The 18214-nt window shown below is 40.6% G+C and overlaps 1 protein-coding gene across 9 annotated transcripts in view; it reads right to left on the bottom strand.

Annotated features, from left to right (window-relative positions):
- Nucleotides 1-8937: 8937 nt before the first annotated feature.
- Nucleotides 8938-18214, bottom strand: part of EML1 (EMAP like 1) — a 122960-nt gene continuing 113683 nt past the window's right edge. For all 9 annotated transcript variants that reach the window (XM_035328297.1, XM_035328294.1, XM_035328296.1 and 6 more), the window contains 6 exons: nt 17090-17178; nt 16464-16561; nt 16261-16348; nt 15984-16079; nt 10772-10902; nt 8938-10501 (listed from right to left, as the gene is read on the bottom strand). In XM_035328297.1, the coding sequence (XP_035184188.1) occupies nt 10376-10501; nt 10772-10902; nt 15984-16079; nt 16261-16348; nt 16464-16561; nt 17090-17178 (628 nt within the window). In that variant the 3' untranslated portion in view covers nt 8938-10375. The remainder of the gene's footprint in view (nt 10502-10771; nt 10903-15983; nt 16080-16260; nt 16349-16463; nt 16562-17089; nt 17179-18214) is intronic.

Here is an 18214-nt window from a genome sequence, read left to right as displayed (position 1 = left end):
CCCCCCCCCCCCCCCCCATCTCTTTGCCCCTTCCCGCCCACCTGGGAGAGGCGGTGTTGGAAGCGGCACCGTTTGGGTTTCCACAGGGACCTGCCCTGAGCAAATGCTCCATCGTTTCTCAGGTGTTCCGTACACAGGTCCCCGTACACAGGTCCCCGTAACTTTGCCTGTGCCTCCCCAGAGGGTGAAGGCCCTTCACACTGGAAGTCTGTGGTTGCAGCGCCCACAGGTCTCTCCCAGTTCCGTGTCACCCAAACTGGGCACTGAAACCAACCAGCCACCAACTCCAACAGCTGTACACCCGTGTAGTCGCAGAGCCAGGCAGGTACCACAGGTGTGTGCTCTGTGCTGGAGCTGAGGTGATCCCTGCCACCCCCAGTGTGTCCATGTCCCAATTAACGCTGCTTTGATCACTCCCTGAGACCCACCTGCTGCAGCTCCACTTCCAAACGAAAATACACTACAACGAATAGACAACAGGAACCCAGCGGTAGTAATACCTATGCCTTTTATTCAGGGCCTTGCTTCTTTCCTGGTAGCTAATGCCTATCTGTAACTGCTACTTTCAGTGGTCATTAAAATGGTCAAACACTAATTAGGGACAGCATTAGGAACCGCTCGGGAACCGATCCCTCCTTCTGTGCCTCGTTAGCACAGAGCCCAGCCTGTGCCCCCCCGTCCCACAGGGGGTCTGCGCCGTCCCCTTCCCGAGCACCCCGTCAGTCAGCGTACGCTCACTTCTGACAGAGAGGGGCTCCTAGAGGAGCCCCCCTTATTACTAAGGAGCCTCCTCATTTGTGTGAAACCAAAGCTAACAGTCTCTTCTTACAAGCAATTATCCTAAACTTCCTAACAGGAACAATATACGCAGCTTGTATAAATTGAAAATCGTGTCAGACCACTGATGTGATATGCAGCCTCCACTGTGTGACAGTGGCTTATAGAAACTCTTCCATATAATTTGTGATAGGGTTGCTAAAGGTAGCAAGCTTATGAGGAACTAATGAGCAAAAATAAAGGCTATTTTCTTATTTCTATCATCTGACTAATCCTTTAGAGTGTGGGTCACTGACCAGCTCATGCAGCATATGGGGGACAGCATAAGGCAAGGAGGATGCTTATTAGACTAGAAAGTTGCATGGTGATTGCACTAGAACTTAAATCGTCATTAAAGAGTAAATCCATATGTGGGCACATTCATAATTATTTTTTTAATGTAATTTCCTTAAGCTAGGTTTGTAACGGTCACAAATCAGACAGGTGAAGACACATACATAAATCATGCCGTGGCTGAGATACAAAACTGGAGCAGGCACAAGCATCTCGCACAAAGGCTTTTATCCACTTCACAGCCTGAAGTTGCAGAGGGACTCGGTCAGTTCACAACTAGAGGACACCACGAACAGCACATGCCACTGACACGTCCCGTCACGTGCAGCAGGGACTGCACGCAGCTGGCTGGGGAAAGGCTTGGTTTGCACCCCTGGGGCTGTGTGCCTGCACTGTTGCATGGGAAGAGCTGTGGGTAAATTGCAACACCTCAGGGGCTATAAACGTGTGCAGTGTCTGCCCTAGGAAAGGGCTGGGAGCCTTGATTGCCCAAGGAGTGATTTGAGAACCGGTGCAGAAATGCAGAGGTTGCTGATCAATGACACTGGTCACTTCATTAGTTCTCATATAGGAAGTAAGAGAGAAAGGAGAAGAAATCATGTGCACTGTTACATACACTGATCTTGCTGGCTCCTAATGGCACAGAAATAGGAGAGCAGTGTTAGAAATCTTTGTTCTGTCAGAATCCACATGGCTTTTGCACCAGCATTCCTGGGGCTGGTGTTTGACCTCTCCACCTGATCACTTTGTTGTCTGAAAGAAATGATTAAACCGAGTTTTGCCAGGACAAATCATACACTACGTTGCTCTCACAGATCTGTCTTCTAAGAGACTTAAGTCTGTTCACCCTCATGAAATGTACATAACCTCAGCCAGCACTGGCTGATTCACCTCCTCTTCACCCAGGGTGTACCTGGCCCATCGGGGCGTACCTACACCCCGGTGGTGTCGCCGCGTTCCCTGTTCCCCTCTGCAGCTCTCCCTGTAGCACGGCCTCCTGCACAGCCCAAGAGCTGCACAAGGAAACGTGCGGCCCTTTAGGACTCGTCTTTCCTGGCAGAGACCTCCTGCAGGGCAAACCCTGCTGGATCTGCCCCCTCGGGCCCTGCTGCAGCACCTCCCGGGGGCCTGCTGGTTGGTGCTTCAAAGGCTTCACCTTAGGCAGGGAAGAGGAGGAGGAGGAGGCCCTCCTTAAACAGTCACACAGCCCAGGGCAATATTCTCTGTAAATATCTTCATATCAGGAGCTCAAGGTCACCGAGCTGTTTTTCTGTGAGCCAACCACCCGCCAGCACAGCCAGAGCCTTGTGGCGAGTTTCTTTCCCACTGAATTTGTCTACCTCAGAGTTTTCTCTTCAAAGCCTCAGGCTTTCCTGCCTGCTTGGCCACAAAAAATACCTGGCGCTTTTCAGAGAAAACAAGTTTCCAAATTTGTTTATTATGTATTTATTTATTTATTTCAGACTTTTGGAAATGATTCTCCTAAGCATGGAGGATTTAGCCTCATGGTAGTCACCTTTTAGAGGAATTCAATAGACCAACTACAATCCTAGGTCAGCACACGGAAGACACACAATGCCCACACAACATCCACCTGCATTTAACTCTAAAAGACTATTACGGAGACGGCAAGGTGACTGGTAACTTTGCCAAAGCTGGGATTCAGTCGGGCTGCCTTGCTGGGGCACGGGGAGTGCAATTACCAGATTCAGCCCCCACAGGCTCCCCTGGTGCGGAGCTGGCTGCTGAAGGAGCAGGCAGAGGCCGTGATGCATCAAGGAAGCTGCTTCAGGGCAGCAACAGGAGAGTCCTGGACAATGGCATTTCTTCAGCAAGACTTCATCCGGGCTTGGGGTGAAAGGAGGAGAAAGGATGAAAAGAGACTGGAACAATGAGACAAAATGGCAGAAAGGTCTGGCAGGAACTAAAGGGAACAAGAGAATAAAGACTAAAGGAAAATGAGGGAAATACAGAAGTTTAGGATTTTTTGAACAAGAAAAGGAGAGAAAACTAGGTGAAAAGGGCAGAAATGAAGAGAGGAAAGAACAAAGAAGGGGAAGAAGACAAGGGGGGTAGCATAAGAAAAGGCAGAGAGCAGGCAAGAAGAAATACACTCATGGTGTACGTCAATTTCATGTTTATATTATATTTCCTCCAGTGAAGATGGGAGATGAGTACAGGTCCAAACGCACTCTCGAGACCTCGGTGCGGGATGGTCCTGAGGCCATTACATGCTCTCAGAAAAGGAGGGGCCCGCCAGCACTGTTATTTTTCCAGTTAAGCCTCAGGAGAGCATGGCTTACAGTCAGAAAAAGAGGCTCGTGCAGGAAGCTGCAGCCTTCCAGGAAGCTGGAAGGAGCTCAGCTATGCATGGAGACCCTGGGGATCTGCTCCAGTGTTATCTGCTCAAGGCCACCAGTCGGCTTCCCTTGGAGCTTTTACACAGAGCTGAAAGCACAGATACCAGTAACCATGTGCACACAGGCGCCCAGGGTGTAAAGGCCAAACCATTACAGGTTCCTCCAAAGACCACGCACCGTCCTGCGGTACTCTGAGAGATCAGGGGTCCAACCGCCACGCTTCCAGAGATGTTTTCATTCCAGGCTGAGGGCAGAAGGGCAGGAATGGGAAATATAAACAACCCTGGCAATTCTAGTTTTTCTTCTAACAACTATCTTTATCTACACTGAAAAAATAGGGCCTCTGGTCCTATCTGGGGCTTACGGCTTAGCCCCCTTTAGAGCATTTCCAAAGGCTGTGTTTTGATCCAGCATCTTCCATGCCAGGGGACAACGTAGTGCCCTCAGGGAACAAGTTGCATCTCTTGCAGAAGCACCAATGCTGAGCCTGGCAAGCAGCTGTTTCATTTTGTTGTTCTATCATTATTAAAATCCCGTCAGTCCCGCTCTTGGAAAGTTAAGAGCGTTTAGGCTTGAACTTTTTAGGTAGAGGCCAGGCTTCTCGTTGAGGGGTAACAAAAGCAGCGGTGTTCTCACCCAAATCCAGTCCAAAAGATCTCAGCATGACGCTGTGCTCGTGAAGCCAGCAGCGATCAGGATGCTACAGGCTGCTGAACTGTGTGTGGCCAGATTTTCTCCTGAACGGGAGCTGCGCATACGGGAAATGCCAGAGGGCTTTTCACTTAAACTGAGCCTCCTGTCAGCTTGCTCTCCAACTGTTCAAACCCTAGGCAAAGACTCTCAGAGCTCAGCTTCTGCTCTTTTTAGGTGCTGTAATGAGGCCAAAACACGTGAACCTCTGGCATAACCCCCTCCCCTGTGGTCACACACTGATGTCATAAATTCGGAATTATGATGTCAATGGAAGTTGCTGAAAAGGAGAAGCTGGGCAGGAAGGAGCCCTAAAATGTTGACATTTATCTTAATGAGAAACTGAATCCAGAATGAACAGCCAAGGCAATTGATTTTGCAGAGAAAAGTGTTCTCCTCGGGCTGCCTCAAGCAGGCAGTTCCCTCTTTAACGTGTCTCAGCAGTGCAAGGGCAACGTGAGGCAGTGACAAATTACAATAATCTAACGTGGCTGCAAAACTGATCCAGCCTGTTAATTTTTGCTTTCTAGCCATGGTGACTGAACAGCCCGAAGGAGATTTCTTTACCCTGCAGTCTGGAATCCAGAGCATAAGTTTGCTAAGTTGCACATGTAGTGCTGATAACCAGACTTCACAGAGCAGCTGAATTTTCCTCCCTCTGGCTAAATGTTTATTCTAGGTAATTCCACAGGTCAGATTTTACAACTGTTCATCTCTTAGAAGCTTCTGCTAAAAACACACTCGCACAGACACCCAGAAAACAGGCAGCCATCCTCGTGGTTATAACCTCAGCACCTTGGACTAGAGCTGAAGAGAGAGACTGTAAGGTGCAGAATTTCACTATGGATGTACATCAACATTAATTTAATGTAGCTCGTGGAGAGTCAAAAGGTGGTAAAACAAACCTGTGCTAAAGTAGGACTGTGGAACTGGTGGGGAAGAACCACTTTTCATGGAGACAGCAAACTTTAATAAGCACACAGACAAAATACAAAGTCCAAAGGAAGTGCCTACAGATGCAGTGACACCAACAGTGCCATGGTGCTCTGTCAAGAGGAGATTCCTGCTTACACTTCCACCGGTGCAGGAAAGCAAGGAGAACCCCCAGTGCTGAGAAGCAGCCTTGATTGACAAAGGTCCCCCAACTGGCTTTCATAAACGAGCCACCACTGATGCAAATGAGAACAGGTCTACCAAATTTAGTGCTAGGCTGGAGCTTTCTGCAAGCTGCCCTCAATACCTCAGTGTAAATGATCACATTCTAGGTTGTTTAATGAATTCAGGGGCCAAAGTTGTTCCATTAGAAAAAATGAAATAGCAGCAGAACTGCCTGGCTAAGGAGAAACATAAATCTGCCTCAGTAAGAACATGAACCGCTAATGTACTCACTCATCCCGCAGCCAGCCGCATTCATCCAGAAGCAGACAGACCTTGGTTCAATTCTGTCCTTACCTCAGGAACCGGTTCCTTATCTCCCACCCTTCGGGCTATGCAGAGATCTGGCCTGGGGCATCTCGTCTGCAGGGCAGCCTGCTGCAGCACAAGAGCAGCATGGAAGTAACAAGACTGCTCCAGCACAGCTATGAATCCAGGCCAGTAATGGAAGGAAAAGATTTCTATTTAGGTTTCTCCTAAGTCTGTTCTTTTCACTAGTAATTAAAGTGACATTTTCCCTGCCATCTGTAGAATTTTTGAGGATGCAGTCGAGTGATTTGTCAACAGTCCCAGGGATGTAGGAGAAAACACAGCAGAAAGACCTCCTGCTTCTCGGAACAGAACATGAAGAAATGAGAGCTACCAACCTTTGCAAAAAAGGGTCTTCCCCTAGCAAACTCATCACATTAATAAATTAATCATTTTAAGGGGAAATAATGCTTCCTAAAATTAATTTTTGTGAAGAAAAATTTCATCCAAGCTTTTCACATGAAATATCACCTTGTATTAATTAAAACAGTAAAAAATCAATTTCACAAAAACAATTTTTTCATAAAAGAATTTTTATCATTTGATTTTTAATATAAATTCACTTGCATCAAAATATTATTTTTCCTTTGATATTTATTTATTTTTAAATACAGTGGCTGATTTTTACAGAGCTCACCTGCTGCAAGTTGTTAATACTTGTTAGGTTTTAACAACCTGTCAAAACTCAGCCCTACCACCAATATAAATAATCAATTTGCAGGGAGTAATTCAAATAAAACATATAATTAAGATGCACGAAGCTGTAGTTTTGCTATAATATAAATGGGTCTTTTAGGAGTAAATATATGAAAACAGGCAGGAGAGGTAAACAAAATCATGAAAAGCCACTACTTGAAAATGGGTGATGATCCTAAAAAACCAGACTGATTCTATGTTTGTTTTATAAGCACATACAAGGGGGAGGAAAGTCTTTTGAAAGCATATGTATTGTTTTCTGAATAATTTAAGAGCAGGGGAATAGATGGTATCAGCTCCAGTAGCCAATCATTGTGAAAACCGGCACACTCAGGAATGATATCTGAATATACATGCTCTTCATTTTGGACAAGCGTAGCAGTCCTACTTGTCCTGACAAAAATCACTAACCAAAAAAATATTTTATAGTCTAAGCTTCTGATATATGTTATGGGGATGCACACAGACAAACAGAGAGCAACCAAGAAATGATGAGATAGTACTGATCATCTGGATACCCTAGGAGAAGCAAGGAAGGAGGGCAGGGCTAAAAGCAGATGTAAAGACACTGATATTGATGGGCTGGAGCCAAAGCAGCAGCACAGATAAGGATACTGTAGGAAACCAGGAATTCAGCCCCCAGCTGATTAGAGAGTTAGTCTGGGCCACTGGTTTTGTAAGCAGTCACAGCCAGCAAAACGTGCAAGCAATGGCAAAGCTGGATGAGCTCCTGCAAGCCAAAGTCACAGAAGAATAACGCCAGAAGTGAGAGGAAGAGAAGCAACACACAGGAACTGAAAACAAAGAAGCTGAAAGGGACTAGGAGAATGCTTGATAGGTGACTGCAGTATCAGTGAGACAAGAGATGAGTCTCTTCTTTGAGCAACACTACACCTGCTGCAGCCAAGATCAGAGGTATGGAAGGATGAGAAGCCCAGCCGTATCCCCAGCCACAGACTTAGGAGCTATCTTTATGATAGCTGAAAGGCAGGAAAATGAAACTGCTGCAGAAACAGCACCAGGTGGAGGAATGCAGGTACAAGAGTCCTGGCTGCTGTTGAGATTGAAATATATGAATTAAGTTCAGGAAAAAAACACCCTTTTTTTTTCTTTCCCATTTTCATTATTTTCCTCCTCTTATTTTTAAAAGAAAAAAAAAAAAAAAAAGGAAGGCACTCCTAAAAAAACATGCAAGAACAGAGGAACAAAGGTAGAACATGAGAGTTGAAGATTATACATAACAATGGTTAAATTGTGTTGAATTTCCTGGATAATGAAAGACGAATAACTTCAATCCATGAAATGGATATTTGCCTCTAGAAGTTACCCACCATTTGCCAGTTCTGCTAATACATTTATCTTGCTTTCACAGAGAACAAAGACTTTTAACAGCAAAAGTTAAAAACAGAGAAGCAGCAGGAACTCGTATGGGATGGGACTGTTGAAAATCCCCTTTGATCAGTAGCCCTAGGGATGAACTTGCAGGAATCCTTGTCTATTTCTTCTAAGAAATAATGATTTAAAGTGAAGAAGGGGATCACAAATACATTACCACCCCAAGACTAGCACAGCAGGAGAAGGATGAACCAGGAGTGAGCCAATCCAATTTGTAGCTCGTTTTCTCTGCCATAAGTACTGACTAATCATCTACAATTCTGAAAGCAGAAAGCCTGAAAGGACTTCATATGCAAAACCAAAAATAATAATAATAAACATGAGGTATCATGACATAAACTATCTAAACAAGATCACAACCTGTCATTTGAATATTATGACCTCATCAATTTAACACTAGGAAGGGCGTACATTCTATGTCTTTGTTCCACATACTTCAAGCAGAGGGAGGCTGACATTGCCATCAGAAGTTGTTCCACTGCTCCTCCATCCATTTACTTCCCTCTTCACATCGGGGCTTCTTCTACCTCAGTACAAGCATTCATACAGCCGCACAGCTAAACCTGAGGAGGCAATTAAGGAAAAGTGCTTTCTGTTTTGTAGTAGTAGCTGTTTGCTTGCTTGGCTTCCTCTCACCTCCTCCCGGGTCCATCCCCTTCCAGATGGGTTCTCCCTACTGGGTTGTCCCTACAGCTTCACTAACTCCGGTACTGCCGTACTGGATGGGAATAAGCAGCTGGGGGTAAGACCTCATCCTTCAGTGACAGTGCTGGTAACGACTGCCTAAAATGACTCTGAAACTATGACTTCAGTCTTACCTGAGGACAAGTTCCTAATAGAAAAGTGTTAGGAGCTTTTGCCACAGACGTAACCCTATGCAGTGGAATGACATTGCTCTACCTGTTGAGTACTCAGAAATAAATGACATTTACCTGGAGGTAGACCAAAAAAATCTGTAGATGAATGCATGCAGCATGTACTTCTTCTCTTCTGTAAAGCCAGAGCTTCACTCTCCACGTGCGAATTAAGGTTCACATTCGCAGTCATGCTAGCGCATGAAATTATGTACCTCAAAATTTAGATTTAATTCCCAAATATTTTCAACAGCTATTCTAATCTACAATTCACAAACTTGTGACATTAAGTAAAAGCTTGTCTATTCTTGTAAGTATTTAGTGTTAAAGCAAAGATATTTTACTACACAGAAAGAATACAGTGAAAATTCGCTTTAATACATGTTTATTGGTGTCCTGCACTGTCAGTGTAGGAGGTTGGAGATGTAATAAAAAAGTTTCAAAATTTATTGATTCCATTTCATTTAAATCACTCTAAACAACCAGTGCTTTAGAGTTCAGAGAATTAACGTTTACCATCCATTACAAGCAAACTTTTAATATTATCTTTTTCGAGTCCACTTAGGACTCCTCTCTTTTTAAAATTCTTCAGATACATTCCTCAAAGTAAACAATACATTTCAATCTGTGTCACAATCACCATTGGTAAGGCCTTCTGAACCATTTTATACCACCTCCACTATTACTTCATTGCAAAACACAATCTTATTTCATACTATAAATATCCATCCATGCACAAAACACAGGGGCCAGAAGTTACACATTAATGTCTCATGTAGGCTTCCAAGACTTCCTTCACCCTCTGCAGGTTTATGGTACACTTAAAAAGATATCTTTAGACTTGGTCTACTTGGTCTTAAAATACAAATATACAATATCCATAAGCATAAAAAAGTAAAGCTGGGTTGCCTTACCATTTGTTATGAACTGCTAAAATCTTATACATGTACAATATAGCATCATGCTGATTAATATACATATTAGTTAAATATATCAACCAATAATGGGGATGTGGCCAAGCTTTTTTGTTTCATTTTCAAAAAGAAATCGTTCATATACAAGTAAAAAGATTTTTAATTTAAACTCATCTGGAATACCTGAACCACATAGCCATCTGTAAACCCTGCTGAGATAGTCGGGTCAAACTGGGGCATAATCTGCTGCTTCACTCATCTGAAAGGGCATATAACTCCTTACAGGTGATACCTAAAGCGTGCTACACTCCTAAGAGAATGCAAATTTCCCAGCATTCACATTTGCAGATCTAGAAGACTAATTTTTGCATCTTACATCTTCATTTATACCTTCTGCATCAATTCGTCGTCCTCCATCAGAAATAATTCAGTACCTCAACAATGCCATAGATTTCTCTAAATAAGTAGATATACAGTACAAAGTGTAGATAGTGAAACAATTAAGCACATATATACAGTCTTTGAAAGGCATTTTTGTGACCACTTGAGCAGTGTTTATAGAAAACATTTAAGATAGTCACGTTCCGCTGATACCACTGTATTGCAAACTGTCAAGCCACATTTTTATATGAAACTTGTACTGCATTGTATATTGTACAACAAAAGAGAAAACAATCATTCTTAAGGTGTGACACAATGAAAAAATCACTAAACTGAGTAAAGTAACCAGCACAGGGCTTAATTTTCCTGAGGTTTGTAAGAATTTTTTTTAAACAAAAATCACAGTGACCAGGCTAAACTGCAAACATACTGTTAAGTTTTAAATATACAGTTTATACATAAGTTCTGTGCATGGTCGACTCAATTGTGTATGTTCATACTGATGTTTCCTCTAAATGACTCGCCACTGCATAATACTTGTATCTTTTCCGCCTGTGGAGATGAGATGGGTGTCTTCACAGAGAAAATCTACATTAGTTACGTGACTACTATGTCCACCGTACACGTGGCTTGGAGCCTAGAAAACACCATATAGAATACGAAATGTCATAAAAACATAGCATTACAACGTAACATTCAGACTACAATGAAACCAAGGCATCACATTACTCTCAAAGTAGTTTAATATTGAATTAAAATTTAATTGTAGTCTCAATCAAACTTAAGTAAATCCCTTAGGCATATACACATTCCCACTTTTTTTTTCTTTTTTTTTTTTGTAAATAGGAAAAAAACATTTTATGCATTTGTACAGGATACAAGAGTGAATTTTTTTGAAATGCCTTACCCTAAACTGCGAACAGGGATATGAGAAGAGATGTACTTTGCCAAAATCATCCCCTGTTGAGAGCAGTTTTCTCCCGTGTGATCGACAAACAGCGTTGATATCTGTTCCATCTGAACCTTCAGGCCACACACCTGAAACATGGAGGGACTAATAAAGTGTTTCTATAATGGAAACAGAAGTGACAGCTTTGGGTTTTGTTAAAATATTAATAAAGGGTTACTTGTTTAAAAAGCAAAAAAAAAAAAAAAAAAAAAAAAGAAAATCATAAAAATAACTGGAGCTGAGTTAGTATGCATACTTCAGAAGCAGCAAAAGACCAGACCCTAATAGTAAAGTACTCAAATCTTTTATTTCTTCTAGTTAGCAGAGTGCTTTCAACTCTGAAAAAGAACTTCCATATGGTTATATAGGAAATAATGTTACTGCTTTTATTTTTCTGTCAGCTTATTAATGTATGCACTAACATAGTTTCTTCATATTACTATAGTCTTAAAAACTTAGTCTTAAAAACTATGCATGATTCAACTTATTTTCTTCATATAACTGAAGTCTAAGACCTAGGACAGAAGAAATTGCCTAGTTTAAAGTGTTATTTAATAATTAATGAATGCCTTGAAAAGAAACTGAACCTACTATAAAATTTTAAGTAATTATATGTGAATAAAGTTATTTATGTAAGTAGTAATTCTTCCTTGTGTACTGTACTTCTTGTTGTTCTTGCACAAAATATTGCTCTAAAATTAAACTATGGGCTCCTAAATGCAAGGACCAAATCTTTGCACCAAATCTTTAAAGCTTCTGAATACTTGCCTGCTGAAACTGTAATAAATTCCAGTCAGTTATTGAAACGTCAGCTTTTTTGTACACAGTACTGTGCATTTTTTTAAAGCTCATTTTCATAATTCAGATCTTATCCAATCCCTGCTTTGCATAAACGATGCCAGCCTTTCAGAGACCACTAATATAATTAGGAATAATAAGTGTTCTGATGTTATGATGGAGGGGTGTGAGGGGGGCATGGGGAAGCCCCTTCTTAGCATTATGATTTTCAATGCCTATGAAATTTGTTGCCATGTCCCTCTGAAGTCCTACTATTTGACTGTGTGTATGCTCAAATAGTATTTTTAGTATGTGTCAGGAGGAGGCAGTTGCCACTCCGTCCTGCTTACCCTACTCTTTTCCAGGGTGTGTCTATGGGCAGGGCAGGCACACGCCAGCTTCCCTTACTGGGACACCAAAATGGGAATCTGCCCTGTACTGTGGAAATGGCTAGCTGGGATCTGCACGCAGTTCTTCCCAAATATAGTCTTTGCATCATTCCACAGAAGCTCAAAAGCACTAAAAGGAAGTGATTTCATGTCTTTTTGCCAGTGATTTTAAGGAGTTACAAGTTACTGTAAATAAAATGGAACACGGTATTGATTTGTGGACTGCCAGTAACTCGCCTGACCTGTGCGGAAACCCCTCCTGGCTGGGCTGGGATGTTAAAAGAGAGGCGGGGAAGAAAGAAAATGGATGTGCAAAGAAGAAACGCAAGAACTGCTACTCCTGTGAAATTATGAATACAGAAAATGAAAAGACATAGAAAAGCTGATTTAAGTAACTGCTTTGACAAAAAGCAGGCTGTATGAACATCAAATGTTAGCTGAAAACCAGACAGGAGTCTTCACAAGATGTAAATATGACAAGCTGGAGATAACCCCTAAAGGAAATGGTTTAAGGAACAAGATTGCCATTTTAAAATGGAGAAATAATTATATCAGCATTTTTGCTTTGAGATTCTGTGCTCTTTCAGAATGATTCCAGTGCCCCGTTGTCAGTTTTCTAGTACACAAGCTGAATCACCTTTGCTGAAAAATTTGCCAACATTCTTCCCCCTGCCCCTCCAGTCCTCTGCAGACATGGAAAAAGCAACCATTTCCATTCTCCTGTTTGAAAATTGATGCCATGCCCTTTTCTTCTTTCTCTAAAAGTCATTCATTACACCTCTTCTCACAGAACGATTTTCAGATGTGTAATTATTCCTGTTAGTCAGCGCTCAGACTACATTATCTGTTGGTCCAATATGCAAAACCCAGCAGCAGCATTCCAGCTGTTACTGGAGCAGATACTGACAAATGGATGATTACTTCATATTTTGCACGACGTCCTTTTCATTATATATCCCTCTAATGCATCTGCCTTTTCTTATAACAGCATAATAGTGTTGATTCACATTCAGTTTGTATGCAAGAGTAATCTGATCTTTCTGCGCAGAACTGCTCTCTCGTCTGCTATCCTCTCTTCTGTATTTGTACAACTGGCTTCTGCTCTTCAGGTATATAGCCTCTTTGTCTCTACTGAATTGCCTCCTAAAAAAGGAGGCAATGTATGAAAAACATGCATTTCCTCTGTTACTTCAGACAATTTTCTAATCCTGCAGCTTCATGCCTCCTACGAATTATATGCCCTGATTTATCATCCATGCTATTAATAAAAATATTCAAACAAAAATAATATTCAGTGTAGAGCCTTCTAGACACTTCTGAGCCCATCCACTCTCAGCTCTGCTTTGCTTGCAATGTTTTCAGGCTTTTCACAACTTCTTACATGTCTTCTGCTCCTGCCCTTTACTTCAAAACCTAATTTTTCCAAAGTCAGGCATGTGATGTGACCTGATGCCACGGCTGGGTATCCAGCAGCCCACGGCTCTTTGCAAGAGTACACAGCTCAGGAAGCATTTTACGGTCATTCGTCCTTCACATTTACATGTGTCTGTATCACAAGCATCCACCACTGAACACATTTCATTACATGCTGCTGATTTTCAGTTCAATCATCTCTACACATTTCCAGGCTGATTAATCTGCTCCCATGCTTGAAGACAGGTGTTCAACAGATCAACGTTCATTTTCCACCTTGCATTGATTATGCTCAGCTGTGAATGCTCTGCATACTATTTGGGATTTTTATGCGGTTCTAACCGAGGGAGAAAATATCCCTAGCTTCAGTAGTTACTGAAAAAAGAATACCCTAGGTGCCTCGTGCCCTTTATGATGTGATTGATTCTTATATGGCCAGGGGGGCAACCCCAGCAAGCACTTAAAAACCGTAGCTGCTCTGAGGCCACAATGTATGGAAGAAGAGTGACTTCCAACATTACTAGACTGGCTTCCAATTTATAATTTATGAGCTTCTTCCGTTTATTATTCTATCAAATTTCAAATTTTCCCAAACAAAACTTTGAATTTATGCAGATTGCCTTGCTGAAGTCCATTATTTTCATTTTGTTGCTCTTCTCCTTCCTGCAGTAAGGCTCATGACCTCCCTGATTCCACAGTCATTGCCACACAAGACACATTCATATTTTTATTAAGTTCTTTTTACCTCCATAGAAAGAAATCTCGAAGAGAGTCCCCTCCAATTGCTTATCTATTTTCTGTATGAAGAAAATTTGGAGAGCTTGCTGGCTAGCCAGTGTACTGCAACTCATTTCCCAAAAGACATTGGAAGAGTAAAAATCTCACATCCTCAGCAGTCCCTGTGCTTTTACTGATTCTGCTACCTATTAAAAATTTAATTCATTTGATCTTTTTGGAAGGATGGGCAACAGTATAACCCTGCTATCATTAATATTCTTTTTTTTTATCAATAATTATAAAGCGTTATCTTTATAACTTCCCCAGTCTGAACCTGTGTATCTATCAATCCTCAGTATATATGGCACCGTAGTTTGTGCTTTTGTTCTTTTTTTGCATTACATTCTGAATAATTTATACCCTTTAAAATTTTATTTGACTAACCTCTTCACAATCTCTATTACATTACTAAAATAATAACTGTGATAATTATTCAAACCACTAGCTACTTTTATTTATTCCCCATACTTGTAGCTTTAGCTTACAATAAACCTGTTCAGCACGGAGGGCTAAGTATAAAAGTGTCTATGATGTTTCCACAGGTTCCTCGTTGGCCCAGTAGGACATTTAGTTCCACAGTATGCTCCAAAAGCTGACTTGCTGCAAGGGGGGGGGCCCTTAGCTGTGACACCCCTCTGTTATGATTGTCTATGCACCAAAAGCAGCCCCATATTCTAATAGTACTGTATTTTCCATTAATCTAATTTATAAAGGAATACTGATTCGAAGTATACATCATTTCAGAACATGTGAGCCTGTGATGCTAAATGCAAAGGCTTTGTAACTCTGTGTCACATACACTCAAATCCCAGGCACTGAGGACTTGAATATATTATTAGTTTTATAAGGGCCTTCATCTCTCACATGAGAAGCACAGCCAGTCTCCTAGGACTTCCTCCTCTAACTAAATCTGTGTTGTTGTGATACCCAAGCACTGCCTGTCAGTTAAATATTAAAAAATTTGAATGTTTCTTCTTAACATATTGCTACTGCCATCCCATCTTTTAGGCTGCAAAAACACGTTCTTTCTGGCTCCTTTCAAACATACTATTGCATCTATTCTACTAGAAACATGGGAGAAAATCTTCCCTGCTAACACTAAAACAGACTCTTCTTTGAAGGTCTATGATGACTTCCTATTTTATCTTAAAGACTCAAGAACTTGAAGGCTCTTGTATTCAGTTTTCGTAATGATCTGTTAGTTCTGCACATGTTATGGAATAAATACAAAACTTTTGAGTACGCTATGGAAAGCAGCTCCTTCAGAACTGGTAGAAGTCTCGTGGAAAAAAAACTATCATGATTTTGTTACATTTTTACGTCTTTTCCATCGTATTCCTTTCATCTCATTTACTTGTTACATATTCTATCAAATTAGCATCAAATTGCATTCAAGTACTTAATGACAGGACTGTCATCTCCTGTGTTTGCATAGTAACCAGTGCAAAGGAAATTGGTTCCAATAAGGGGATTTGGCCCGGTGTCTGCGTAGATAAATGATAATTCTGTAGAAATGGAACATTAAATTGAAAGAGACGAGCAGCAACACTAGTGTGACAGAAAGGACAGTCTGCAATTTCTTCCTTTTCTTCCCTCGTGTCGTAATTTAAAATTTATACTTGAAGCTAGCAGGAATATTAAATCAGAGTCTTTCTGGATTGAAATAAGAGGACAGATTGTAATAAGAATGGCATAACAGAAGTTCTGTGTTTTCCCCTGAAATGTGAATAGTCATGTTTCATAAGAAAAAAATTGGCATTCACAGTATTTGTGAATAACAAGTGATAAAAGCTTCTATGAGGAAAAATACTTACCAAAAACATGGAACCCTAGAGTACAGGTGTAAGTGGCCCATTCTATATCTCTAGTTGTTTCAACACTCACTACTTGTTTACAAGCTGATGGGATCCCTACAAAAGAAGAAGAAAAAAGCATAACATCTTTAATTCTCAAATTGTATAGATTTTGATTGCAGCAGATGAATTAAAACATATGGTCTATCTTGGCAGTTATACGGTCTCATTTAAATTTTAAATCTGAATTAGATTGCCTGAACTTTGTACAAAATCAGTAAATACAATTTTTACTCACAGTACAGGATTTCATAATCTCCTGAATTAGACACAAGATACTGCGAGTTAACAGACCAATCCAGATGAGTAATAAAGCTGGAATGACCCTATGAAGAGAAAAATATAACATTAACTAGCATCTCTCAATGTGATCACATTAATACAGTGCTACAAAACATACTTAAGTTGTTATTATTGAAAAAAAAAAAAAAGATTACTTACCGAACATTTGCCAATTCTAGTGTACTTTCTTCCATTTTCATTAACACCATATATATAAATACAGTTGTCATGGGAACCTATTGCCAAGAAGTTTCCATCTATAAATGCAAAAGTCAAATGTAATTATTCCAGTAAGGAAGAACTTCAATTAATTTTGAAAAGTTAGTACCATGAAGAATAGGAACTGTTCTTAAAGGTTTTGACAATGAAAAGGAGAAAAAAGGTGGTTTTTTTCTTCCCTTTGTCAGTTGCATTTGATGCATGCTTCAAGATTATAATAGAGCAAGTTTATACAGAAAGCATTACTGTGAACACATGGCACTTCTGGAAGCATCAACTGTCCATTTAGGACTGATCTGATTGCAACAACCTGCCCAGTTAATTTGTGATTGTTTTTTGCTTCCCAGTGAAACCACAACAAAAGGGGGTGGGTGGAACGGAGGCAGTGGGACCTAGAGCTTAATACATCACAAATACTGTGTTGCCAGTGTTTCACAGCTTACTTATTTTCAATGTAAGTATTTCAAGTGGGAAATTATTGTAGAAGTAAACCCCAAACTTACTTAAGAAAATTCAATACTTTTTTTTTTTTTAAAAAAAAAAACAGCAAATAAACACTCTCAAACCTGGTGAGTAACGCATTACAGACAGCTGTTCATTTCCATCTGTGTGTACAGTGACCAAGTCTTTTGTTTCTGTGTCAAACACAAACCACCTGTTGTAAATACAGAAAGAGGCCAATAAATCATTCCATAAGGAATTTAAATCTACTGTAATCTTGACCAACTTTTCTTCTGTCAAAATAGCATAAGTTTTACACCAGAAAAAGAAAAACAGCAACTGCTACTCATTTTGCTTTATTTTTATTTTCACAGGATTGTTTCTTTCCAATGTTTTTAACCAGAATAACTATCAGGCATTGACTCTGATATTAATCCTCAGATTTTATTCTGTTTTATTATGTGTCATTCATTGGAATAAAGAAAGAGTTATATATAGTGACCCTTCTCCTTCAAGACTGCTGTATGCTATACTAACATTTAAATTGATATTTACATTAAATCCTAGAGCAAAAGAAAACATGAGCAAGAGTTGGGACCATAAAAAATATCACAGACAATCTTGGCTCATGACATATAAGCATTCTATGCATTTTCAGTTAAGTGCAACTGCTTTCAGTACTAACGGCAAAGTCTGCCCTCAAGTGACATTAAAGGAAAGGATGAAATTATGGTAAAGACACTCCATTGTGACTTAGACAATCAAGGTTAAACCAACAGTTTGCCAATGATTCAGCACGTAACCAAGGGCTCCGTCTTCTCTGTAAAAGGCAGAAACTATTTTTTCTCCCTTTTTTTTCCTGCCTTTTCTATTACACTCTTCAGGCAGAACAAATGTCGTAATATGTATTTTAACACTACGTCTAGCACAGTGGGACATTTGCTAAAATTTCATTAAGGCTTCTGGATATTACTGCATTAGACACAATAAGCCCCTTGTTAAATTTAGAATGAGCAACCTTTTTCTATGTGATTTTTTCTACACTGCTTTCCAGGCCTCAGGGAAGCTCTCTGTATACATCTGTAAAGTTAATTCTTTACCTCAGACTCCTCCATTAAACAAAGATTTAAGATCTAGGTCACTGGTGTCACAAGAACCGATTCTGTCCACAGTTTAACACTAACCTAGACTTCCTGTCCTGCCAAAACCCACCTCCTGGCACTGATCTTAGATTGTCACTGTCCCAGGGC

The sequence above is a fragment of the Oxyura jamaicensis genome, chromosome 5 (genome assembly GCF_011077185.1).
Source record: "Oxyura jamaicensis isolate SHBP4307 breed ruddy duck chromosome 5, BPBGC_Ojam_1.0, whole genome shotgun sequence".
NCBI lineage: Eukaryota > Metazoa > Chordata > Aves > Anseriformes > Anatidae > Oxyura > Oxyura jamaicensis.
The sequence above is the reverse complement of the archived record's forward strand: the minus strand, read 5'-3'. Positions and strand labels throughout refer to the sequence as shown.